Genomic DNA, 26,076 nt, shown 5'->3' with positions numbered 1-26,076 from the left:
TCGTAACTTCAATATATACATATCTAGAAACATCCACCATTGATATAACTAAACCCTATACAATGGAACTAGCACCCGTATAATGTAAGTTTAATGACTAACACATCTCCCATATAGCAACCTACAATATGCTTACCTAAGCGCTTTTTCATTTTATAAACGAACGGCTGTACCCATCATAGATAGGGCTACCTAGGTCAAGGATCTAGCAGTAGAGGTAGGGAGATGCTCTCCCTTATCTCACCAGGGGTGATAATTTCCCTTTGTACATAAATCCCCAGTACCTGAAAATAAAGTAAAGAAGAACATCGCCTCTGTTTCAAGGAGTCCATCCTTAGAACCTCTGCCCCATATGTAAGCCCACACAATAAGGGGCTACTCGAGTGACAGAGTTCAGGCAGGATAATTAAACTCTTCACTAAAATTGAATATTATTACACTAACAAAATAACACATAAAAACATAAATGGGTACAAAATATTAATATAAGAAAGAATAAGTAACTGCTGAGGGTGTGTTTGCAACACATACGACCAGGTGGGCGAAACAAAGTCTTGATTATGGTGTAGACTAGTCTTGATAACGGTTGTTGAGGTCGCACCAACGGTCTCGGGGGACGAGTGGGTGATTTGAGGTGAACGATAACTTCAGGTAGGGACACCTTCTGGTAGTCAGGAACAAGATGGTTGATGTTTTCTTAAATAGAGAAAATACCAAAGTCGAGTCTCTCGTAGTCAAGCAGCAATGTGGAGAGTGTCCAATTCAATTCGGAAAACGAAGGTATGACAATTCGTTTGAAGATGGGCCGTAGTTGTGTTCCAAAGGACTTATTTAGCAGAGTTGTCGTAACCGATGAATGTAGAAGAAATTCTGCAAAGATTTAGATGGGCTTTGGGCTTCACCTTCTTTTCTCCTCTTTCTACTTTGTTCTGTAGTCCTCAGTAGTCTCCCTGCTTCTCTTCTCTTTTAACTATTAACTCTGCCTCGGTCGTTCCATGCATTGCCCTTTATATACCCCATGAATGGGAGTCATTTCAAAACAAGGCAAAACGTCCATAAAGCGGTAGTTTGAAGATTTTCAACCAATAGGAAAGCAGTGAGGTTTTCCCGCCAAATTAAGATACATTTCATAGCATGGTATTACCTGATCATACGTAATGGGCGCACTCCAACAGACTGATATTGTGCAATGTTTAAACATTTTGAGTGCATATATATATACATTATAGAATACAAAATTATATATTCTTGCAAGGCATGCTTTAAAATTACAAACAGTGGTTTTCACACAAGGGCATGACACAGCACAACCATGGGATTCTACTCACGTTAAGGTCATGACATGTATCCATTCCCAGGTGACCATTTCTCGTGACATTTCTTAATCCCCCCCCAAGGCATTTACTTGCTTCTCTCAACCTACAGTTTACCTCAACCTCCATTCCTCCCTTTCCTGCCACATGTAACCCCAAATACCTTATTTATCCACTTCCTCCAGCATTTCTCCTGTTAGACATACTTCAAACTCATTGCCATCCTCTACCCTTGCACATCTCATCACCTTACTTCACACTTACCTTTAACTTTCTCCTATTGCATACCTTCCTGTCACTCCCTTAATCCCTCTGACCATGCCACAAGCAGTGTCATCAGCAGACAATTGGCTCACCTACCACTTTCTCTATTTTCTTTTACCATCTCCAGTACCCTACCCATTACCCTTGACTTTACCCCCCCCACACCACCCAATCCATGTACACATTGAAAGCCATGGTGACAAGACACATCCCTGATGCAGTTCCACCTTTACCTCAAACCATTCACTCTCTCCATTTCCCATGTATACATGTATATATATACAGTATATGAGCAGTCTGCAGGAAATCATAGTATTGCCATGATACCGACTTTTGCAATTAGAGATTTAGGAGAGATCCTGAAGAAAATAGACTATCTGCATGAGACTGTAGAGGATGAATGCTGATATCAGGTGACAGCGAGACAAACGATACTGTTGGATTTTTTCTGGAAGGTTCGAGACAGATAAACCCAAAAGCCTTTTTCAGTTCCAATTTTACATAAATCCAACGGCTTTTTTAGGGGCGACCATTGCCACAACTCTTTCTAGACACCATATGACACCAAGTGAGATACATCCCCCTTGTGGTGTCAGTATTGAGTTGTTCTGGGCCTAGCATAGCTAAATCTCATACAATGGGTCTTTTTAGGACCAAAATATTAGTCAAGGGCAAAAGAAAATAAATAAAGGTAATAACATGAATCCTACATTCATTTATCACTTTTTTTTTTTTTATATCTTTGTTTTCATTAGTATTTCAGCATGCTCATGGCAGACAAATAGAAAGAACAATAGGAAATCAAAATAATTGGACGCAAAAGAATATTTCATATTCACATATAACTTTTATTTAATTGAACTGTGGTTATTAATAACTTGAAAAAAGAGTAAAAAATGGGGATAATAGGAGAATTAGACAAAAAAAAAAAAAATTATATGCATTTCTTTTTTCATTTGAAATATGGCTATTAGTAATTTTATAAGTAATTCAACAGATAATGACTATATGTGCTATGTAGTTTACTAGTTACAGTATAATAAAAATGGCCATCAACCTGTCAATAGTGGCCACCGGTGAATAAAGGCCACTTTTTTGGTTTCCTGTGAGTGGCCACTATTGACAGGTTTAATTGTATATGTATATATACATCCATATATATATATATATATATATATATATATATATATATATCAAGTGAGTTGAATGTTCTAACACACTAGTAAGAGACTGAATATCCCACTATCAAAGAAAAGAAAGTTGTTTGAAGATATGCATATTACAATCACTATTTGTGATCTTCAGCATGGTTTTACAAAAGGTTGGGTGAACTTATATACAGAGTATATACAGAAGGGACATGGGGAGGTAAGCATGCTAATGCATGGTCCATTTGAGCCCAAGTTGCGATTAGCCCAAGGCCATCAGTTACTGAAATTGCTATACAATGCTTGGTTGTTGTTGTCATTCCCTAGACTGTCCGAGCAGTCCCGTCTCCCCAAGGAATGCCACAGCTGAAACTGGGTTTTCCCACAAATCCTTTATAGAGTGTATGTTGTGTTGTTATGTGTTGTATGGTATGGGGTGAAGTGTTACATCCTGGGCAGCTGTTCACAATGCGGTCATCCAGCCTCTTCTGGTAGCTTAGAAGTGCTGGGTGGTGGCTGCACCGCAGTCTGGCCAGGTGGACTCTGTCCTTTTGTGGGAGAGAGGATTCAGAAGGGTGGATATCAGGGGGTCTGGCATGCAGCAGTGTGTTGTCTTTCAGTGTGTTAATGGAGCAGTGAGTGATATGATTATGAATATGTTTCCGGAGGCTGGTATTTGGTGGTTGTGGAGGAAGTGAAGAGAGTATCTGTGTGTGATACAGGTCTTTGGGTGTTGTTTTAATGTTTCTTGGTGTGTGTGGGTGTTCTGCTATGTAGTGTAGCGGGTGTGATGTGTTTGTGGTGGCTGCGGCAAGTGTTTGTGTGCCTCTCATGTCGAGGTGGTCCTTGACTTTGAGGACTTTTGTTTCATGGTGTAAATGTCTGTAGGTGTTGTATTTGTGCAGCCTGTAATTGTTTTTAGGGCTTTGTTTTGTATGATTTGAAGGGTGTTGTGGTGTGTCTCACTGAGATTAGGAGCCCATGCAGGACTCGCATAATTCATCACTGAGAGTATGCATTGTTTGTATATTGTTGTGTTAGTTTCTTTGTTTTGTCCAAATGTTGTTCCAGTGATTGACTTAAGTGCGTTAAGTCTAGGTGTGCATTTGTTTTTTATGTTTGTGATGTGTTGTTTGAAAGACATGGATGTATCGTATGTTACACCAAGAATTTTCAGTGTGTTTGTGTGTGGTATTAGTGTTGTTGATGTAGAGATCAGGTATGTATTTGTGTGCTTTTGTCCAGTTGGTGAGAAGTGTTGCTGTAGATTTGGTTGGAGCTATTTTGAGTCTTTGTGATGAACCATGTGTTGAGTGTATCAAGGTATGGCTGGATTATTTCTGCAGCTTTGTCTGTGTTACGATGTGTGCATGTGATTGTTATGTCGTCTGTGTAGGAAGAGATTTGTATTTCTGAGGTGTCTGGTGTGGGTAAGTCATGCATGTATAGATTAAATAGTGTGGGGGATAGAACTGAGCCCTGTGGTACTCCATTCTTAATGTTTCTGATGTGCGATGATTGGCCATTATATGACACATAAGCATTCCTACCTGCCAGATAATTGGCCAGCCATCTTTTGGTGTTATTGTGTATGTTTGTGTTATACATTTTATTTGTTAGGTTGTGGCGGGGGATAGCATCAAAAGCTTTACTAATGTCTAATGTTATAAGAAGTGTTCTGTGGTGGGGCCTATCTGAATTGATGCCATCTAAAATTCTTTGTGTGAGGTTTATCAGAGGAGTGTTTGTGGAGTGGCCTAAAACCGTGTTGTGAGTCAGCAAGGGGAATATATGGTGTGACAAGTTTAAGTATTAGTCGTTCAATGACTTTAGAGGGGGTGCAGGGGTAGTGTGATTGGGCGGTGCAATGTTGGGATTATTGGGTCTTTGTTCGGTTTTGGAATGGTGATTATTTTACCATGCTTCCAGATGTCAGGTATAGTGTTGTGTGAATAGCTGCAGTTTGCAATGTTTGTGAGTGTGTGTATACATTGTGGTCCAATGTGTTTTAGGTGGATGTTACTTATGTTATCTGCATGAGAGCGTGTTGTGTTACTGTTGGATAGTGTAATGCTGTTGAGTGTTTTGTACAATTTGCTGGTGTTTGTTTTGTGATCAAGTGTATTGATAAGTTTTGCCAATTTTGTGTTTTTTGTTCGTGTATTTTATTGGCAATCACAGTGTTTAGTGTTTGTATTTGGTCTGCTATGTTTTGAGGGATAGGTGTGGGGGTATTGTGTTTAAGCATGTCTCGTTGTCTGATGAGGCCTCGGATTTCTGGTGTGAAGTTGGGGTTGTGTGATTTTCGATTTTCTGTTGCCTCTAGGGATGTATCTCTTGTCTGCGTTTTGTATGATTGTATTAAAAGTGTGCACAGCATTATTTATGTTTGTGATTGGTGTACTGTTAAGTGTTTCAAAATGTTGTTCTGTCTCTTCAGTAAAAGCTTCCCAGTTAGCTCTCTTGTAATTGGTGTATGTGTGTCTGTGGCCAACTGGGGTGCATCTTGTTTTGGTGGTGATGATGATTGGAAGGTGGTCAGAACCAAGGGTTCCGACCACTCTCCAAGATGTTGTTGGGGTTAGGCAGGGGGAGCAAAAGGTGATATCAGGAGAGGAGGGAGTGTAGAGGGCTTGGTGTGGGATATGTGTATGATTATGTGTGTTGTTCATGATAGTCAATGAGTCAAACTGAGTCTGTATATCAAGCCGTCTGTCTGTGTCAGGGTTGTCGACATACCAGGCAGACGACTTGGCATTGAAGTCACCACCCATGATCAGGTTGGGGATTGAGGCTAGTTGGCTAAATTGAGGCCTGAAGGTGTTTGGAACTGTGGGGGATGATTGGGGAGGAATGTACATGTTAACTATTGTCAGTGTTGATTTGTTGCCTGTGTGGATTCGAATGGATTGGATTTCTGTAGTGTTATCTGTGGTAGGGAGGAGAATTTTTGGTACTTGTGTCCACAAAACAGATGGAGTGGTGGATCAGGGTGATGAGTCCACCGCCATTTCCGTCGGTCCGGTCTTGTCTGATGGTGGTGTAATTATGAAATGATGGTGTTTTGTGCGAGTGTCTTAGTTTTGTTTCTTGTATAATTGCAATGTGTATGTTGTGTTGTTTAAGAAAGTGTTCGAGTTCATGTTTTTTCATGCTAATACCGTCAATGTTGTATTGTGATATGTTGATGTTGTGTGTTCTGTATGTGTTGTATGTTGCCGTTTGGGGTTGAGGTTGGGGTGTTAATGGGGAAGGTATAGGATCTGGGTTAGAGGGGGGAAAGGAGAGATTGGGGACAAAGGAAGGGGAGTACTGATTGGGGATAAGGGCAAAGGGAAATTGGGAGTGGGTAAGGGTGCTGGCTGTGGTTGGGGAGGTGGGAGTGGGGTTACTGGAGGGCAGGTGGTTAACATGAGTGGAATGGGTGGGGATGAAATGGGTGGGAGTGGAATTATGCCTTTTGACTTTGACTACCTCCCTTGGAAGGGGGGAAAATGCCCTTGGTATATGTATTATTTCATTATAGGTATCTTGCAGAGTGTTTGAAGAAGTGAGGTACAGTGATGGTGGACTGGCTGGTGATGTTGTTTAATGTTTGTCTAAGGGAGGGTAGAGTGCTGGAGGACTGGAGGAGTGCCTGTATAGTTCTGCCTTACAAGGGAAAAGGGGGCAAGTGTGAATGTAGTAGCTTCTGAGAGATTAGTTTGTTGAGCGTGGTTAGGAAGGCTTATGGGAGAGCTTTGATTGAGAGGATTAGGGGAGGAACAGAGGGAGTAATTATCTATTTTTTATTTATCATTAATATATACATTTTTGCATACTAGTTATGGACCAAAAGGTCTTCTGTCGGCATGCTCTGCCTTTGTAATCCTTTGTAACAGTGTGGGTTTAGGGAAGGTAGAATTTGCAAGGATCAGATTTTTGTGGTACATATGTGAGAAAGCTATAGGAAAGGGTAAGAATGTTTTTTGGGACTTTATGGATTTGGGAAAGGCTTATGACAGGGTAGATAGGAAGACACTGTGGGAGGTTTTGCAGATATATGGGATTTGAGGAAAGCTGTAAAAGATGGTCAAGAGATTTTATGAGAATAGAATTAGATATAGAGAGAGCGAGTGGTTTGAGGTACAGGTGGTATTGCATCAGGGATGTGTCATGTTGCCATGGCTGTTCAATATGTACATGGATGGGGTGGAGTGGGAGGTAAAAGCAAGGGTAATGGGCTGGAGATTGGAGATGGTTAAAGAAAATGGAGAAAGGTAAGGGGCAAGCCAGTTGTTGTTTGCTGACAACTCTGTGCTTGTGGCAGGATCAGAGGGGGAAATAAGGGATTTAGTGAAGGAGTTTGGGAAGGTGTGCCAGAGGAGAAAGTTGAAAGTATGGGTAAAAGTAAGGTGATGACATATACAAGGAGTGAGGATGGCAATGAGCTGGAAGTAAGTCTTAAACGAGAGACTGGAGGAAGTGGCTTTAGGAATTTCAGGTTGCATGTTGCTGGAAAGGAAAGAGTGGGGGTAGATTGCACATTGAGAGAAGTAAGTGCCTTTATGGATTAAAAAGTGTAATGAAATATAGACATTTGGGAATAAATGCTAAGAAGAAATTGTATGAAGGGGTAATTGTGCTGACAGCACTGTATAGGGCAGAGACATAGAATATAAGAGAGGATGTGTTTAAATGTGTTTGAGATGAAATGTCTGAGAAGTATGGTAGAGGTTACATGGTTGGATAGAGTGAGAAACTTGGTGAGGAGAGCAGGGGTGGAAAAGGAGATGGGAGATGGGGCTGATGAAAGAGTATTGTGATGGTTTGGACACATGGAAAGAATAAATGAAGAAAGATTAGTAAAAGAAGTGCGGAAGGTAGAGGTGGAGGGAGTGAACATGAGAGGACAACCAAGGATGAGATGGATGGATGGGGTGAATGGGGCACTGAACAAGAGGGGGATGTCTGTTGAGGAAGGAAAGAGGAAGGGAAAAGATAGGGGTGGGTAGAGAATGGCTGTATATAGATGATGCTGTGATCCATGCAAGGGAATGGGTGGGGATGGGGGGGAGGAGTGGTTATGTGTGAATATTAATGCAACCCAAAGGGAATTCTCCCTGTCTTCAATGTTTCTACATTAGGGGATGGAGAGGGTGGGTCACCGATTAAATGAAGCGGCCTCACTGGATCTGCTGTGTTTTGCTGCATTGCTTCTGACCCAGGGCAATGGGCAAGATGCAGGGATGACCCACCATCCATGAGGAGCCAAGATGGGAGGGAGGATGGGGTGGTGAATGGAAGTGAAATGGGTAGGGATGAAATTGGTGGGAGTGGTATTATGCCTTTTGATTTTGGCTACCTCCTTGGTAATAGGGAAGAAACCCTTTGTATTATTTCATTGACATCACACCTCTAAAATTTTATTTATATTTGGATTTCACACAAAATATGCAGTATGCCAGATGATGACCAGGTAGATGAGCTGATTTTTTTTTTCTTTTTTTTTTCTTTTCTTTTTCAATAATGTTCTATGGCTTTTGTAAATTTCATTTAAGAATGATCTTTAACAAACTTTCTAGTGTTGAAGTTAAAAACCAAAAGTAAAAACAAACTGAGAAAGCTAACTATTGCAAGCATTAAATTCCTTCCATTTTACATATAACTTGTAATCAACTAAATTATCAAAACAAATATTGCATGTAAATACACTCAATACTGATTATAAAATGAATTTTTTTGTTCTCACAAGATGAAAAAATAAATAAATAAATAATGCAGTTCTGTGTGGTCAAGAAACAAAATATTCATTTTTGATGCAGAAATATGAAAATCAGATATATAGTGGCAATGAATATTGTAATGTACAGGGAACACAATTTTTACCAATCAAGAAACTTATTCATTATTAAAATAAGAAAAACTGAACTTGACATTGGAAATTACGGGAGCTTTTTCACTATGAACCGTAACACCTGATATTCCACACAGTACACTCTTTAGATCAGCATCATCTTCAGGTATGGTTTTCTCTTTAGCTTCATTTCTAGTTCCAACAGGCCCTAAGACATCACCATTGTCAAGCACAAAAGCAAGAGAGTGTATGTAAGCATAAGACTCGATACATACTTTGCTGATTTGTCTATCATCTGGGATGCTGAATGTTACTGTATCATAGGGATCATTGTAATTCATTCCAAAAGCTCTAGCTCCCCCATCCCTAATATGGATTTGAAACCCTTGTATGATAGTTTTACCTCTCCATTCCCTAGTTTTTATAATAACTTTTTTAATTATTCCTTCCATTGTCCAATTTTGCTGTATTTGTCGAACCATGTCCTCAGCTTTCCCGAAAGGTCCCATCCAGATTGGTTTTGTCATGACAGATCTCATCATCTTTTTTTAATGAAGAAATATTTTCCAGACAGCACGAATATCTGTGGAGAAAAAATTACATTGATTTGAATGATGGTTTACAAATTGGTAACTTGTATAACAATGCATAGACTGAAAAAAATTAAACTTAAACTAGAGTTGAAAGTACCTACCAATATTGGCCTAAATGATAATTGCTTATACCTTAATTATTGTCATACATAAAAATTGTGATCGGGGAAAAAAAAAATCAAAATCATATTTTCAGCTTCTAGAAAGCCCATTCGACCCCAAATTTTGCTTATTGATAATGGAATGATAAGCAGACATGCAACCTTCCTATTCAAGCAAGCCTTATCTTTTGAACAGAGTGGTGAGCAGACATCTACTGGAACTATGCAACTCTGATAGCTTTTAGTGTGTTATACAATGCCCCCACCATTCAGGACTGGTTCAGATATAAAGTGAGACTTAGTGGTTGGTACAGCGTCATCTGTGTATTTAAAACTCACAGACTAAGGTAATATTTCTGATTAAAAATTGCAACCAGGTCAGGTACACTTGGTCGGATTACCTCATACCTGCACATGAACAGTATGAGGTATGTAACATGGGCACCACCATCATGGCTATGTCACTTCTCCAACAAGACTAATTCAAGTGCAAGTGTTGCAAACATACTTGTCCCTGGGTGATATGGAGTATTCGGAACTTGGATCTCTCGCTGATTCTAAAATTGACCTTGCATTAAGTGATAAGGATGATCCATCACAGGAACACTGGCCACAATTTAACTACCATAGATACTGAAAGCCTGCACCTCTTGTTACAAACACCTTAGCTTATGGACCATGGCCCCATCTCCACCAAGCATGGTATAGAACATGATTTGAATAACATCAGGGGACCATCATCTCCTGCTGCCAAGAATACCAAGTGTGATAAGGCTCCCTCTCTTCACAAAATACCTGAATAATCTACACCTCAACCTGTTATTCAGAGCACACCTCCCCTGGATAAATCCAACTCCCTTGCCTTTGCTCCCCATCTCGAATATATCAAACTCCTGTTCAAGAACCTGGAAGTTGATAACAAACTTCGTTGGCAGACCAAAGTCACTGGAACATTCAACTTTGATTGAAAGATACCTGAAGTCAAAATTTGGGTGATTACCTCTAAATATGTATACATATCAAGACATTGTCAAGATATCATAAATGAGGTCAAGGATGATGCAATTTTGTCATTAACTCTACACTTAGGATTCAGTAGAAGGCTCGTTAATTTCCCACATACCTCATCACTTGATATCCTATTGGTGTTAGCCCATTGTTAACTATAGAACTGACAGGGGTGCATGCTGTACATTGCTTCCTACAGAATCAGTTACCCATTAACAGACTTGTTATCACTTGGAGCCTTCCAGACCAACCCCTACCCCTCTCACTGATTTCTCCTTCCTCCCTTGCTTACCATCATGCATTTACCTAATTGTAGTATACAGGAAAGGAGCAATGCTTGTTGGAACCCATCTCCTATTCTCTAATTTTCTAATATACCTAGACTCAAATTGATGTATGGTTCCAACTTAATCTGTATCCAATTATCATATTTAGATTTGAACTCGTGTATTGTTTGAGCTTGGGCTATATCACCTTCTAAGCTATTCCACATATTTATATATCTATATGAAAAACTATTTCTTCACATCTTTTTGACATGTGATCTTTCTTAATTTACTTCCGTGACCTCTTAAAGCCCTCCCCTTCTTTAATCAATCTCTTCTATCAATGTAATCTATTCCCTTTAATGACCAGAACACTGTAATCACGTCACCTCTTTCTCTTTGATCTTTCAAAGTTGGTAGGCCCAGCACTTTTAGTCTACGAGTATGTGAAATGTCTAATGAAAAACCATGATGCTTCAAATGCTGGGGTATCAGTTATATTTCTCAATACTGCACTGCCCATGAAAAGTGTGCCTGATGTGCTGCTGAACATGACTCCCACAAATGCCCACATCATACCCCTGCACCACCTACAGTGGCTCTGCTTCAGCAGCATTGTCAGACTCGTCATGTCTGCCTACATCAGTCACACCACAATGAAAATACCCGCAGTGTCACATGCCTAGGGTCAATGTATGGCAAGGTTGTACCAAATATCATGCCCTACTTCAAGCCAGGTTGCACAAGAATTTGCTTATTTAATGTTCCTTGTACTTTTTTTTGCTCAATTCAGCAGCCTCCATAGTAATTTTAGTGGCAATTCTGTAGTCAGTATCTGTTCTTCTGAGTTTCAGTTTATGGACAATTTCACCTTATGCCCCAACAATAGTCAGCCATCATATTTACATCCCATCAACTCTGATACCATTCTTCCATAACCTTCAAAGCTTGGTAGAATCATTCACATTGCTCATCACTGATTTCATCAAGGTTTTTGGAGAAGTTAGGAAGATGGCTGTGCTGATAATACAACTTGGTGCTCATGTTGTATCTGAGCATTTTATAGCTCTCCAATAGTTTCTGGACAATTACAGTGTAATTCTGTGCTTGTTTATTTCCAAACAAGTTCTTGGCAAGGTCTTTGAATTATGATTAAACATTCTGTAAGGCCAGGAATTTGAGCATCAATTTTTGTTTATTTGTATTTTTCTTGAAGATTCTATACGTGAGACCAAGCATGTGGGTATCTCTCACTCCATTCCTCCATGACGTCATAAGGACGTATTCATATGTAAGCATAGACTAGGAACCTTAAATTTAGGTGGAGAAAAATCCCCACCCTACAGTTCAGGATTTCATTTGAGGAATATTTCTAGGAATTTTAGCACATAACGGTTATATCATGAAATGAGGTAATGGAACCCTAATTTTTATTATGAAGTGGTAGTCGGTGTTTTTATCCAGTGATTGAACATGTTCACTAACCATGCTGTGTCTCACATGTGGGCATAGACAGTCTAAGCTGAAAAACCCCATCCCTAACATCTATAACTGGGAGAGGAAGTGTAAACAATAACCAGCTGACACCGGTATACCAAACAGTGGTGATCGAAAATAAGTTGTTATAGGCTATATGAATATAGTTAAGCAATTGTGGCCAAGAGTGCTCTCTCACAACATTAAAGATCTCTTCCAAAAATAAAGTAAATCTTATAGTGTTAGGTTAGGATAGGAAGTAGGTGTAAAGTAAATATTTACAACAGGTGGTTGGATGGTTAGTACGTATTACCCACGTTCTGTTCATGCTATTAAGGCGGTGAATTTTATAACTCTATAGACATTACCTCTTTTGTTCATACATACATATACCAAAGGCCCTTTCCCCCCTACATGGGAGGTAGCCAAAAAAAACAAAGGCATAGAAACCACTCCCATCTATTCCATCCATCCCCTACATACTCTACTCCCCTCTACCCTATTCCCTCCCTCTTATCTTGGAACCTGCTGGATGATGAGTCATTCCTGTATCTTGTCCATTGTCCTGGGTCAGAAGCAGTGCCACAAAACATAATTGTTTTATATATATATATATATACATACATACATATACCAAGGCTTTTTCCCCCTTACAAGGGAGGTAGCCAAAAAGAATAAGGCAAATCACTCCCACCCATTCCATCGCTGAATACACTCCACACCCCTCCACTCTCCCTCTCATCTTAGCACCTCCCGGATGACAGGTCATCCCTGCACCTTGTCCACTGCCCTGGGTCAGAAGCAGTGTCGCAAGACACAGCAAATCCACAGGAAGGCCGCTTCATTAAATCGGCGACCCCCCTCTCCATCCCCCCATGCATAAAGGAGAAGACGGGGAGAAATCCCTTCAGGCTGCGTCAAAAACTTGTTCACACATACTACCTCACCCCCCATCCCCCTGCCCATTCCACCTCATGCATCACAACATCATCCATATACAACCATTCTCCATTCACCCGTCTTCTGTCCTCTCCAGTCCTCTTATATATATATATATATATATATATATATATATATATATATATATATATATATATATATATATATATATATATATATATATATATATATATATATATATATATCCAGTGTAAAGTATTTGGTTCATTTGTAACTGTTTAAATCAACTGCGTCTACTGTGATAGAGAATATATTACATGTATCATGTATTTTTTTATTGCAATCAATTAATTGATTAGGTTTGTATATCATAGATCAGTAAATCAACTGATTGTAAACTTGCAATTTCTTTTAACCTAAACTGGATTCTGCAAATAGAAGTAACCCCAAAAATGGCCTTAAAGGGGGAGAAAGGAATGAAATAGTATTTGTTAAAAAATAATCACATATGCAAATTATATATATATAGTTAGAGGGATTTGGAATGGTGGTAGTGATTACTAATAAAAATAATCCCACTTAACATAGGATTTTCCAAATCACCATTATATAGATATATCTGACTAATTGTCATAATCGCAGGTGGTGTTCTTGAGTGAACATGGTTTTATGAAGGTGTACTATAGATCTCGCCCATCCATTCATTGCTATAATCATAGTAGTCATTCTGCCACTACATATTTTGGGTGTAATTGGTGGCATTACAATTCTTTTCAATTTCTAACACTGTCCTGATAAAATGGTAATTTTTCATGAGCCACAGAATCCGTGGACCATCAAACACAACATCCTTGATTTTATCAACTGACAGGCAAGGAAATGCCAAATCAAGTACTTGAAACAGTCTCCTACAGTTTTTATTGTTTTAACAAATCAATCCATTAAACCCAATTTAATGTGCAGAGGTGGGAATACAAATTTCTTTCTGTCAACAAGTGGCTCATACAGAATGTTGAAATCACCATGTTTGAGGTCAGGTCTTCGAGGCCAATTCCTCTCCACCTAATGCTTCTCTCTAGCTCTGCTGTCACACATACCCACATACACAGGAAGCAGGGCTACTTGGTGTAACTGTGTTGCTGACCATGAAGGAAGCATACCATTTTAATGTCAACACACAGATGATTCAATTGTGTTTATAATATTGCAACAGCTCTCTAACTCTCTTAATGTCTCCATGTTCTTCACATAGACAAACTGAATGCCCTATTGGGACTGTATCATATAAATTGCCATTGTGGAGAAGGACACAATTTAAGCTATGCTATGAGCTGTTAATGAACAGTTGCCATTTAGTTGAGTTGTACATCAGTATTCCCAATTCCTGCAGTAAACCCTGTATATGGCAATATACAAAGCTAATGCCGTTTTGAAAATATTGCATATATTAACTTTCTCTTGATTGAGAGTAGGATAACTTCGCTCTTTTTTTAAAGCAAGCTTTTCTTATTCAACCTTGATGCACGAGTTCTGAATCCTTTTTTTGACAGTCCCAAATCCCATGCCAAATCATTCAACACATTCTGGTTGAATTCCTTACAAGCTGAATCATCTTCAATTTCAAAATCTGCATCATGGCTGTCACTGAGTTCTTTATCAGGATCCAGATCATCAAGAGAGGGCAGATGAGTGAAAATTGGTACTGGGATTTCAGTTGATTGAGGCACTGGATGGTTGATTTGGATACTTGATTTTTGTATGTGTTTCTCTTGTTATTCCCTGGAGTTTTCACCAAACAAAAGTAAGTCTGTGCAATGATTTCTTGGCTCTTGCTAAATCATAGGTATATCAACTGTCGGCATTCAAAAGCTCTTAATGCACTGCTTGCACATTTTGTGAAGGGCTCATGACCTGTCTTGATCACCAAGCTTTACTTTAAAATATGCAAAATACGCTTGCTTGACAAATGTGCTGATGTTTGTCCTCTGACTGGGAATGGTGAAACTGCCACAGATATAACAAAATGAATCAGGGCTGTTTAGGCACTTGTGACAACAAATAGCTGAGACAGACATGATCTGAAAGAAAGGAAATAAGGATAAACAATAAGTAGATCAGTCACAAGCTTAGAAAACAGCAACAAAATCATACATAACATCTGCTTGCCCCTTGTAATCAGAATTTTTGTTTTGTTTGCAGAATATTACTCACTTTTTTGGAGCAGACACTACCTCTCATCACACTGTCTAACATGTAACTGAATAAGTATCAGGTTTCACCCTCCCCGCCTGACTGTTAATTCCCTACATATGACATTACATTCAAAATATTCCAAACATTTTCTCAAAAGCTACTGCAGTCCATCATCATTCCCACAAAGCAGGTGGCAATGTTAACAATAAACTGTGATGACATCAGCAAACAAGCTGTTGCCTCTTTAACGAGTTACATTCAAAATGTTAAGAAAAGTAATTAATAAATAACATTTAGTTTTTTAGTTTCAATGTCTATGATTGACAATTAATACAATACTAAAACAATACTATTGTGGAGACAATTAATCAATACAGTTCTGCTTATTCCGAGAGTAGGCTGTAGGGGAAATACCTGACGTGATAGAAGAAAACTGACTGTAGTTTTGAAACCAGCATGCCAATTTTAGTCTAAATCAATTGAAAAATTAATCTCAACAGAAATTATATTAAAACTACTTCCCCAGTGTAATATGATGGCAATGACATTTGTATTATCTATTACTATTAGTGCACAGTCAAAACTGATGACAAATTTAATCAACTGAGAATGCATACCTGTATACAGACTTTTTTTTATTATACCCCACCCTAAGACCCATATGAGCAAGACAGCACAAGGCACAGGATCCAGGAGAGGAGTGGGAGACTGAAACAAGGCGGAGTCACTGAATGATTGGAAAAACATAGGCCTTGAGCATATACTGTACTAAACAATCAGGGCACCAAGGATCAAAGTTAATCCCTGGTGACATACACCAGACACCCATAGGAAGTCAGGAATGCTAAGGACCAATGCTGAACACAGTTGAATATATATTATGGCAAGAGATGTCAACGATGTGACCTGGCTTGATGCATGGATGAGACTGAAGTCTCTTGACCTTATCACCCAAAGCTTAGGATGTTCCCTCAGCCACCCGCCTTTTCTCTTTAACTACTCCCACGTGCATCCTGTTCAGAGTTGCTAACAATAAAAAAACCAGGTGTTGCAACCACAACTGGCACACCACATATGCATCCAAGGCAACTCCACCTCATATACCATGACACCCAACAGCCTGAATCCCACCACACCCTCTGCGCTCACTATGGGGAATTTGCATGTGAGAGTGGATACCTATAGCTCCCATTCATGAATCTGATTGCATTGCATATGGTGGGCAATGGGGTTGTCACTTCCCTACACCAAGATTATTTACATAATAATTACAACAATGAATATATATATATATATATATATTTTTTTTAAGTATTGGAGTATAACACATGTTTTGTACTTTTGGAATTAAACCTCTATTCCTATTTGGTGGTAACCATCCTGAACATGCTGTGCCTTTTTCTTGGTAGTCACTCTGACATGTTCTTGTAGCCATGGTTTCTAACACATTAAAACATATGAACATAAGAACATCTTTCAGATCAAGATCTATTTGGACGATACAGGTACTTAGTCTGTGCAATTCTGAGATATCTAGCAAATAATAAGAAGTTATTCAAAAATATATAAATGCCATGCCATTATGGCTAGTTGAAAAATTAGTCAGTAATTCTTTACAACATTGTGCAAAGTCATCTATCTATCTATATACCTAGGGTTTTTTCCACCTTACCAGGGCAGTAGCCAAAGTCAAAAGCCATATATCTACTCCCACCCATTTCATCTACACCCATTCCACTCCCATCCACCAACCTTCTCTCCCTCTCATCTTAGCTCCTTATGAATGTGTCATAGAATATGAAAATAAAGATTAAGGCTATAAAAAGATGCCTATATTATTTGTCATATGCTTGCCTAAATTATTTTTCATACTATACATTGTTTGATGAGACCACATTCTTGGGTAATATATTCCACCAATTTACCACTTTGTTGCCTATATTATTCATCATATGCTTGCCTAAATTATTTTTTAAACTATACATTGTTTGATGAAACCACATTCTCGGGTAATCTATTCCACCAATTTACCACTTTGTTGCTAAAGAAATGTTGCCTTATTTTAAGCCCTGCTCTACATTTCTTAATTTTGCAGCTATGACACCTTGTTCTATTATTTTTTAATACAAAAAGATCTTCTAAGCTGATATTATATATGCCTTTAAATATTCTATAAATCTGGATAAGGTTGCCATGCAATCTTTTATACCTTAAAGGATATAGATATAGTTCTTTCAGTCTGTCTTCATAGGGTAAGTGAGATACTAGAAATTATTTCAAATGCTCTTCTTTGCCCACATTCTAGTTAGTCTATGTCTCCTCATAAATGAGGAGACTATATTTAGACACAGTATTCTTAAATAGATCCGATTCTAAATTTGCTAATGATACAAAAATAAAAAAAAAAGTAACTAATTACAAGGATGTACTTTCTATGCAGAATGATGTAGATAAATGACATACTTGGAGTAAGAAGTGGCAGACGAAGTTCAATAATGACAAATGCACAATAATATATATGGGTTATAATAATCTACCTTTCAATTATAGTATGAAAGATCACTGGATAATAGAATCAGACTATGGAAAACGTTTAGGGGTAACAAATTATACATAGATACATACATATACCAAGGCTTCTTCCCCCTTACTAGGGAGGCAGTTAAAAAGTAAAAGGCACAAAATCACTCCCACCCATTTCATCCCTGAAAACACTCCACACCCCTCCACCCTCTCTCCCATCTTAGCACCTCCTAGATGATGGATCATCCCTGCACCCTGTCCACTGCCCTGGGTCAGAAGCAGTGTCGCAAGACACAGCACATCCACAGCAAGGCCGCTTCATTAAATCAGCGACCCCCCCTCTCCGTCCCCCCATATAAAGGAGAGGACGGGGAGAAATCCCTTCGGGCTGCGTCAAAAGTTTGCTCACACACACTACTATCATAAAAGCTTAAAACCATCTAAACAATGCAATGATGGAGCAAAGAAACCAAATAAGACATTATGGTTTATATCCTACAGTACTGATTATTACAGAAAAAAAAAAATAATAATAATAACGAAACGAACACCCCGGGCTCCTTTAAACAGCTCCGGACAATGTCGTTCAAATACATTTCCCAGGATTTGCCAAGCCCAGTAGCAACGACAAAGATGGTAGGAGTGAACAGAAACACATGATTCTTCTTGGTCACATATATTAATACAACAAGACAAACACAAATTGGTTATTACACTATGCAATGAAAATACAACAATCTACACATTCATGTGAATAGAAAAGTCTATAATTAAGGAAATAAACCACTCGTGAATAAAGGTACCAGAAGTCAAACATGTATAGACACAAACAACATAAACGAGTCAAGCAATGACATGGTCAATGAAGTCACCATAGACCCACACACGGAAATCAGTCACAGGCACCTATTTGCAACACACTCTATTTGACGTCAATTCACCAACGAACACGAAGTATAATACCATACATATTTATGCAGTTTGACTGTTCTAGTCCGCAGGCAGGTAGCATTTCTAGGGATTGTCAATGGTGGGCAAAGGATGCAGGAAGTTAACCAGCTCAAAATGGTGTCTCCAACAGTCTAATAACATGGTTCGGCTACGCTGACAAATGCACAATAATATACATAGGTTATAATAATCTACCTTTCAAAGATCACTGGATAATAGAATCAGACTATGGAAAACGTTTAGGGGTAACAAATTATACATAGATACATACATATACCAAGGCTTCTTCCCCCTTACTAGGGAGGCAGCCAAAAAGTAAAAGGCACAAAATCACTCCCACCCATTTCATCCCTGAAAACACTCCACACCCCTCCACCCTCTCTCCCATCTTAGCACCTCCTAGATGACGGGTCATCCCTGCACCCTGTCCACTGCCCTGGGTCAGAAGCAGTGTCGCAAGACACAGCACATCCACAGCAAGGCCGCTTCATTAAATCGGCGACCCCCCCCTCTCCGTCCCCCCATATAAAGGAGAGGACGGGGAGAAATCCCTTCAGGCTGCATCAAAATTTTGCTCACACACACTACTATCATAAAAGCTTAAAACCATCTAAACAATGCAATGATGGAGCAAAGAAACCAAATAAGACATTATGGTTTATATCCTACAGTACTGATTATTACAGAAAAAAAAAAAAAATAATAATAATAATAATAACGAAACGAACACCCCGGGCTCCTTTAAACAGCTCCGGACAATGTCGTTCAAATACATTTCTCAGGATTTGCCAAGCCCAGTAGCAACGACAAAGATGGTAGGAGTGAACAGAAACACTTGATTCTTCTTGGTCACATATATTAATACAACAAGAAAAACACAAATTGGTTATTACACTATGCAATGAAAATACAACAATCTACACATTCATGTGAATAGAAAAGTCTATAATTAAGGAAATAAACCACTCGTGAATAAAGGTACCAGAAGTCAAACATGTATAGACACAAACAACATAAACAAGTCAAGCAATGACATGGTCAATGAAGTCACCATAGACCCACACACGGAAATCAGTCACAGGCACCTATTTGCGACACACTCTATTTGACGTCAATTCACCAACGAACACGAAGTATAACACCACACATATTTATGCAGTTTGACTGTTCTAGTCCGCAGGCAGGTAGCATTTCTAGGGATTGTCAATGGTGGGCAAAGGATGCAGGAAGTTAACCAGCTCGAAACGGTGTCTCCAACAGTCTAATAACATGGTTCGGCTAAGCTGTAAGCGCAATCTGACGGTCCCAATGCATTTTGGGTATGACATCTCCTCTTCTCCACCTCCTCCTCCTCCTTGCCTGCCTGCTTACCTACCTCTGTTGATCGTAAACCACCCAAATGATGTAGTTTACGAGAAACAGTTTACATGTTCATAACATTAATATATAATCAAACGAGTTTGTATGGGCCTTAACAACTTTGTTTACAATTTTTATTATTTTAATCTCCTAATGTCAAATCACCTATGGGTCTTATATTGAGAAGTTAAATCTATATGAATATTAGACACATTGTTGAATTGACCTTGGGGAAGTCTAGAATAATGTAGGTGAAGTCATCTAACAGCTTTTCAAATTCACAATATTTGCCAAGAATCTTTTGTGCATGACTGGAGCCATCAATGCCATTCTTTGCACAGAAAATTAGAAAAATATATATATATATATATATACATATATTAATATAAGGAAACCTTAACAATTAGGTTTAGTCAATTTGGAAAATTTAAGACAAGAGAAAATATATACATTTAAACATTATTAATCAAAATTAAATTAATACCCAAAGAAAGTGGTAACAGGTAACTTATCAACAGGAAACTTCAATGATAATTCCTGCAGGCTTCTGTCAGAATAGCTCCGCTCTGGAGCCCTCTGTGGTTAGTCTGGAGATTGAATCTTTTGATTCATTGAGTCCCTCAATTGGTTCACACCTACAATGCCTTACAAGCACCAATTTCAGTTAATCTGAATGGCCCTATAAATGGACCTCTATTTTATAACTTTTAATTCCATGTATGACTGCACAAATATATGTGTGCTCCCCACTAGTAGACCTAATTATAGTACAAATAATGAATGTAAATGTTTTTGAGGTAGTAATATATATGCTATGAATAAGGCTTGAATTTAAATATAGGAAATTTAAATATAGGAAATTTAAAAGAGCCTATTTATAAAAGCAGCTGGGGATGGATGCAAAAAAAAGGATATCAAGGGGGGATTGTGCCAACAGCACCATGTGGAGCACAGACTTGGAATTTTAGAGAGGCAGAGAGGAAAAATTTAAACGTGTTTGAGATAAAATGTCTGAGAAATATGGTACAGGTCACAAGGTTGGATACTGTGAGAAACGATGAAGTGAGGAGAGATGGCAGATAAGGAAGGATGATGAAAGAGTACTAGGATGGTTTGGACACATGGAAAGAATGAGTGAAGAAAGATTGGTAAAAAAGGTGTAGAAGGCACAGTTGGATGGAGTAAAGTTGAGGGAACAACCAAGGATGAGATGGTTATTATTATTATTACTATTATTATTATTTTGGCTACCTCCCTTGTAAGGGGGAAAAAGCCTTTGGTATATGTATATGTATCATTATTATTATAATAATAATAATGTTTATTTAGCATTGAATCAATATTCATGAAATATAGAAAATGAAAAGAACAAATAGTTCGAAATAACAATTACAATTGCCACGGATAACACAAAAAAGCATGTAAGGTTATTTTCATTGTGGTGGGGTGAAAGGTGCATAGAGCAAGAGGAGAACATCAGTTGAGCAGGGAAGGGAGAAGGCAGGAGATAGGGGTAGTGGAGAATGGCAGTATAAAGATGATGCTGTGATGCAAGGATGGGAGGGGGTGGGTGATGGAGGGAGTTGGGAGTGGTTATGTGTGAATGATGTTTTGACACAGCCTGAGGGGATTCATCCCAGTCTTCTCTTTCTCTGCACGAGGAGATGGAAAGGGGGGAATCACCAATTAAGTGAAACAGCCTTGTTTTGGATGTACTGTGCCTTGCTGCATTGCTTTTGACCCAGTAATAATATTAATTTTTTCCAATGTAATATAGGACTTGAATATACATTGAATGCAAAATTAAATGTGAACTTCAGTTAAATGTAATATGGATGATTACACTCGATGTCAGTTATTAATTTCGCAGTGGCTATTTTTACGACGAATCATAAGAATAGTTCTCAGGTTATTTTTACATGGTTGATAGCACCCTCTATTGTGAACTTTTGAACTAAATTCAAAATGGCTGCCATTAATTTCAAATTACTTGCAGCAGGGGCAGAATTTGATTCAATTGCAGCTCTAAAAGAATAGATTTCCAGCTGGGAAAAGTCTAATACTGTAACTCTTTATACCAGGAACTCCAGAACAATACAATCAGCTACTAAACGTGCTCCTAACAGAAGTTTTCAATAGCCTATTGCTGTCAGCATGTAGAAAATACCCGTCGAAATCTACTACTGGGACACGACCAAATCAAATGACAGTAAGAACTAGACTTCTGTCTATTCCAAGACATCATCATACGTCATTAGCAACTAAGATAAAAACTTGCACATTTAAAAAAAATTAAAACACCATTCCTGGGAGGATTGTTAGGTTAGGTTACGTTATTGTCGTAAAAATTTAGTTCAAAAGTTCACGATAGAGGGTGCTATCAACCATGTTGTAAGAATAGATTGAGGACTATTCTTCTATTCTTACAACTTGTCATAAAAATAGCCACTGCCTATTAATTTTAGATTAGACTTCAACTTTGAAATTGAATATGAAGTGAATGGGTGACAAAAAAATTTAAATAAAGAACTTCCATGGAAGGATATAGGGACTAGGCTGAAGTTCTAAGTTAAAACTTGTAATCTAAGGTGACATCTATCCTACTGATTATAGCAATGTTTATGCAACACTACATGCAATGTAAAAATTGCAGTCTCCTTTCATACTAGTTCAGTTAAGATCAACTTTACAAGCAGCCCCACATAAAGGACTATATTTTGTGTCAGCATTACTTTCAAAGCAATAATGAATTAAAAAATATATTATTACAGAATTATTCAAACAGTTTTTCACTACTTTCTTTTTTGCATTTGAAAATATATATTTTCCATGGTTAGGTTAGGTTAGATTGTATTAAGCTATACGTTATTGGACAACATGAAGTTTATGTTAAATATCAGTGTTGAGTGATTCTGGAATTTGACCTAAAACAATTGCTAAAAATTTAAAACATAGATTGTATATGTAATAGAAGATGATCATAAAAGCACCCAGAAATATGGGTTACTTTGTATATTCTAAAATTACAATAAATTTTGAAAGCATGAAAAAATATAAAATGTCTGAAGTTCAATGGGAATAAAAGAAATGTCATGTAACAAGTTTAGTAGACGAATTAAATGTAGGAAATTTTTACTATACAGTAGTTTTCAAATGTCTGACATTGATAATATTTAGGTGGATTGAGACTAAAAATACGTAAATTTTTCATCTGCTTATTACAATATAATGGTTCGAAACTAACATGCGAGATATAGTGTTTAAATTTGCGTTGAACTCGCGTAAAATTCCAGAATCACGCAAGCACATATATTTAACATGAAATTTACGTCGTCTAACCTAACTTATTCATTCCATAGGGGAAAAAATCATATAATTGAAATGCAAGAATGATAGAAGTGATACGTACATTTGCGTGATACTAAAATAATACCGGAACCACTACATGCCAAAAACAAAATATAACTCGCCTGTTTTCAAGGGCGGCAACTCAACGATTGCTCGGAGGAAGTAGTTCCGTAGATAACAGTTACCCTATCTTTGGGACTGTTTTCATTTACATGGTCCTGGCTTTTCTTCGGTTGGAATGACAGCTAATTCCACTGTCCTGTTACTGTCATTCGATTATAGTTAACGGTTCCAATTAATTTCAGTAGGGCAATTTTTGCTCGATCTCGATCCTTTTCCTCAAAGCACGGTTGCCAACTGAAAATCTTTGCTACGCACTGGCCAATGTTTCAAAAAGGATTAAATTACATAAAATTTAAAGAAATAATTCAAAATTTAGCACAAAATTTTACTTTTAAAAGTATTAGATATAGAAGAATTTTTAATATTTTCGCTCAATTGGCAAGTTTGCTTCAGAGATTTTAGCCGCCCGCTACAAGACTTGCGCATCAATCAATCGATCAAATCAGCCATCCTGAGTTCACTGCTGAAAAAAGGCCTCCCTCACAGCATTCCATGATTCACACGACCGCGCCAACCTCTGCCACGTCACTCCTGCAAAATTCTCTATCTCGTCTCTCCACCTTCTGTCTGGTCTCCCTCTTCCACGCTTCCTATCTCGCGGCGTCCATTCAGTAACACACTTGCTCCATCGCTCATCAGTCCTTATCCAACATTTTCCAACCAATTGTATTACTTTTTATTTCTTAACTATCATGATCTTTCGCCACTTTCACCATCTGGCCTAAATAATTATACTCCTTAATTTTTTTTTCAAGACTCTCACCATCAATCATAATCTCTTTACTTTGAACTTTCGTGTTGAACATTACTTTGGTTTTACTCTTATTAATTTTTAAACTTACTTTGAGACACTCCTTGTTCAGATCGCTCAGCATAAGAAAAATGCCATCCGCAAATCTTAGGGTGTTCAAAGATTCGCCATTAATCTTCAAACCTTTCTTTTCCCAACTCAACCTTGTAAAAATATCTTCTAAGCAAGCTGTAAATAATTTGGGTGAAATTGAATCGCCTTGCCGTACTCCTTTCTCGATCTCAATCTTTTCTGTATCTATATATAATCGAATTATAACGGTGCCTTTCGCATAAATATTTTCTAAAACACTTATGATCTGTTCGTTTGTACCCTGTTTGCGTAGCGAGTTAGTATTGCTATTTGTTCTACCGAGTCAAAGACCTTCTCGTAATCTACAAAAGCTAAACAGATAGGTATATTGTATTCTGTTGTTTTTTCGATCAGTTGGTTTATCGCCAGCAAATGGTCGAGTCGATTATCCGCTCCTAAAGCCTGCCAGTTCTCTCGGTTATTTTCCATCTAAAACTTGACTTAGACTATTTGTAAGGATTTTGGAGAATACTTTATATACATTTGATAGCAAGCTAATCGGTCGATAGTTACTAAAGTCCTTTTGGTATCCTTTTTTTTATGAAGCAAAATCACTATAGCATTGCACCATGATTCAGGAACGCTTTCTTGACGTCATGGAATTCGAAACAAAGTACAAGATGCCAAGATGAAGAAGCGGCTAGTGCAGATATTAGTGATGTTGAACTGTTCAGACTGAAATTTATATAATGAACTTATAAAAGAATACCTACAATTGTCACAGATTTACAATGTAGATGAAATTTCTTTGTCTTTCACGTTATCTACCAAGAAATACCCAGGCATTTAAGCATGACGACAAAGTTTCAGGAGAGAGAGAGAGAGAGAGAGAGAGAGAGAGAGAGAGAGAGAGAGAGAGAGAGAGAGAGAGAGAGAGAGAGAGAGAGAGAGAGAGAGAGAGAGAGAGAGAGAGAGAGAGAGAGAGAGAGAGAGAGAGAACAAGGACAAATTTTCTGCTTTATTGGGGGCGAATGTATCGAGAACCCACCGCCTCAAGTCGGTAGTTGTTGCAAATTCAGCTAACCCACGTTGTCTCAAGCACTGCAGTGAACGAGATACCAGTCATGTATTAGAACACAAAACCACTCTTGGTTCAATAGTGCCATTTTCAGTTTCCATTTTTTTTAACATTTCATTCCCGAAGTGCAAAATGTCCAAGAGAAATTATTGCATATTGCTCCTGAAGATGTTGAGGTTATTATCCTACAATACACCAGCACATCCGAATGCAGAAAAACTCGTAAGCAGTGATGGTAAAAGCCGTGCAGTTTTTCTTCCCCCCAACATCATAAACCCAGCCGATGTATCAAGAAGTGATTGTGTTATGTAAACGGAATTATCAGTGTAGATATGTTGATGAAGTCTTGATGGTCATCGAGGAAGAGGAAGATATGGAAGAAGACACAAGAGGACAGCGAACAGTAAACAACAATAAAAAAAATATATAATCTGAAATCTGGTATCTACAATTTTGCGTCAGCTTGGAAAGATGTGAAAATGACAACGGTCTCAAAATCTTGGAAAAATAATGTTGGGTGAAGATCATGATTAGGACTTTCAATGTTTTGAACAAAAGGATTTTCACAAATTTTTATCTTATGCCGAACAAAAGATGTGAATCTTGAAGATATTGAAAACTGTCTTGAAGAGAACAATGCCGATTCCGGTTCCCAAGTTCTTTCCGTGGAGGAAATAAAATCAGATCTAGCTGATGATTCAGTTGAGAGTTCCAGTGAGTCGGAGGAAGAGGTGATTGTGAAACCAAAAATGCCTCATGTACGATATTCCATT

At 38.2% G+C, this 26,076-nt stretch overlaps 1 protein-coding gene across 1 annotated transcript; it reads right to left on the bottom strand.

Annotated features, from left to right (window-relative positions):
• Positions 1-420: 420 nt before the first annotated feature.
• On the bottom strand, positions 421-23,837 carry LOC143023820 (uncharacterized). Its single transcript, XM_076182444.1, has 2 exons — positions 23,402-23,837; positions 421-9,144 (listed from the first exon to the last, which is right to left on the bottom strand). The coding sequence occupies exon 2, from the start codon at positions 5,584-5,586 to the stop codon at positions 4,966-4,968; it is 621 nt and encodes a 206-aa protein (XP_076038559.1). The 5' UTR covers positions 5,587-9,144; positions 23,402-23,837; the 3' UTR covers positions 421-4,965.
• Between the last annotated feature and the right edge of the window lie 2,239 nt (positions 23,838-26,076).

This window comes from Oratosquilla oratoria, unplaced genomic scaffold (assembly GCF_046742065.1).
Source record: "Oratosquilla oratoria isolate Oo_2021 unplaced genomic scaffold, ASM4674206v1 SCAFFOLD63, whole genome shotgun sequence".
In the NCBI taxonomy this organism is placed as follows: domain Eukaryota; kingdom Metazoa; phylum Arthropoda; class Malacostraca; order Stomatopoda; family Squillidae; genus Oratosquilla; species Oratosquilla oratoria.
The sequence above is the reverse complement of the archived record's forward strand: the minus strand, read 5'-3'. Positions and strand labels throughout refer to the sequence as shown.

What these genes read in the sequence shown, in the direction of transcription:
- LOC143023820 (XM_076182444.1), bottom strand. Translation starts at nt 5,586, where the DNA reads ATGTACATTCCTCCCCAATCATCCCCCACAGTTCCAAACACCTTCAGG.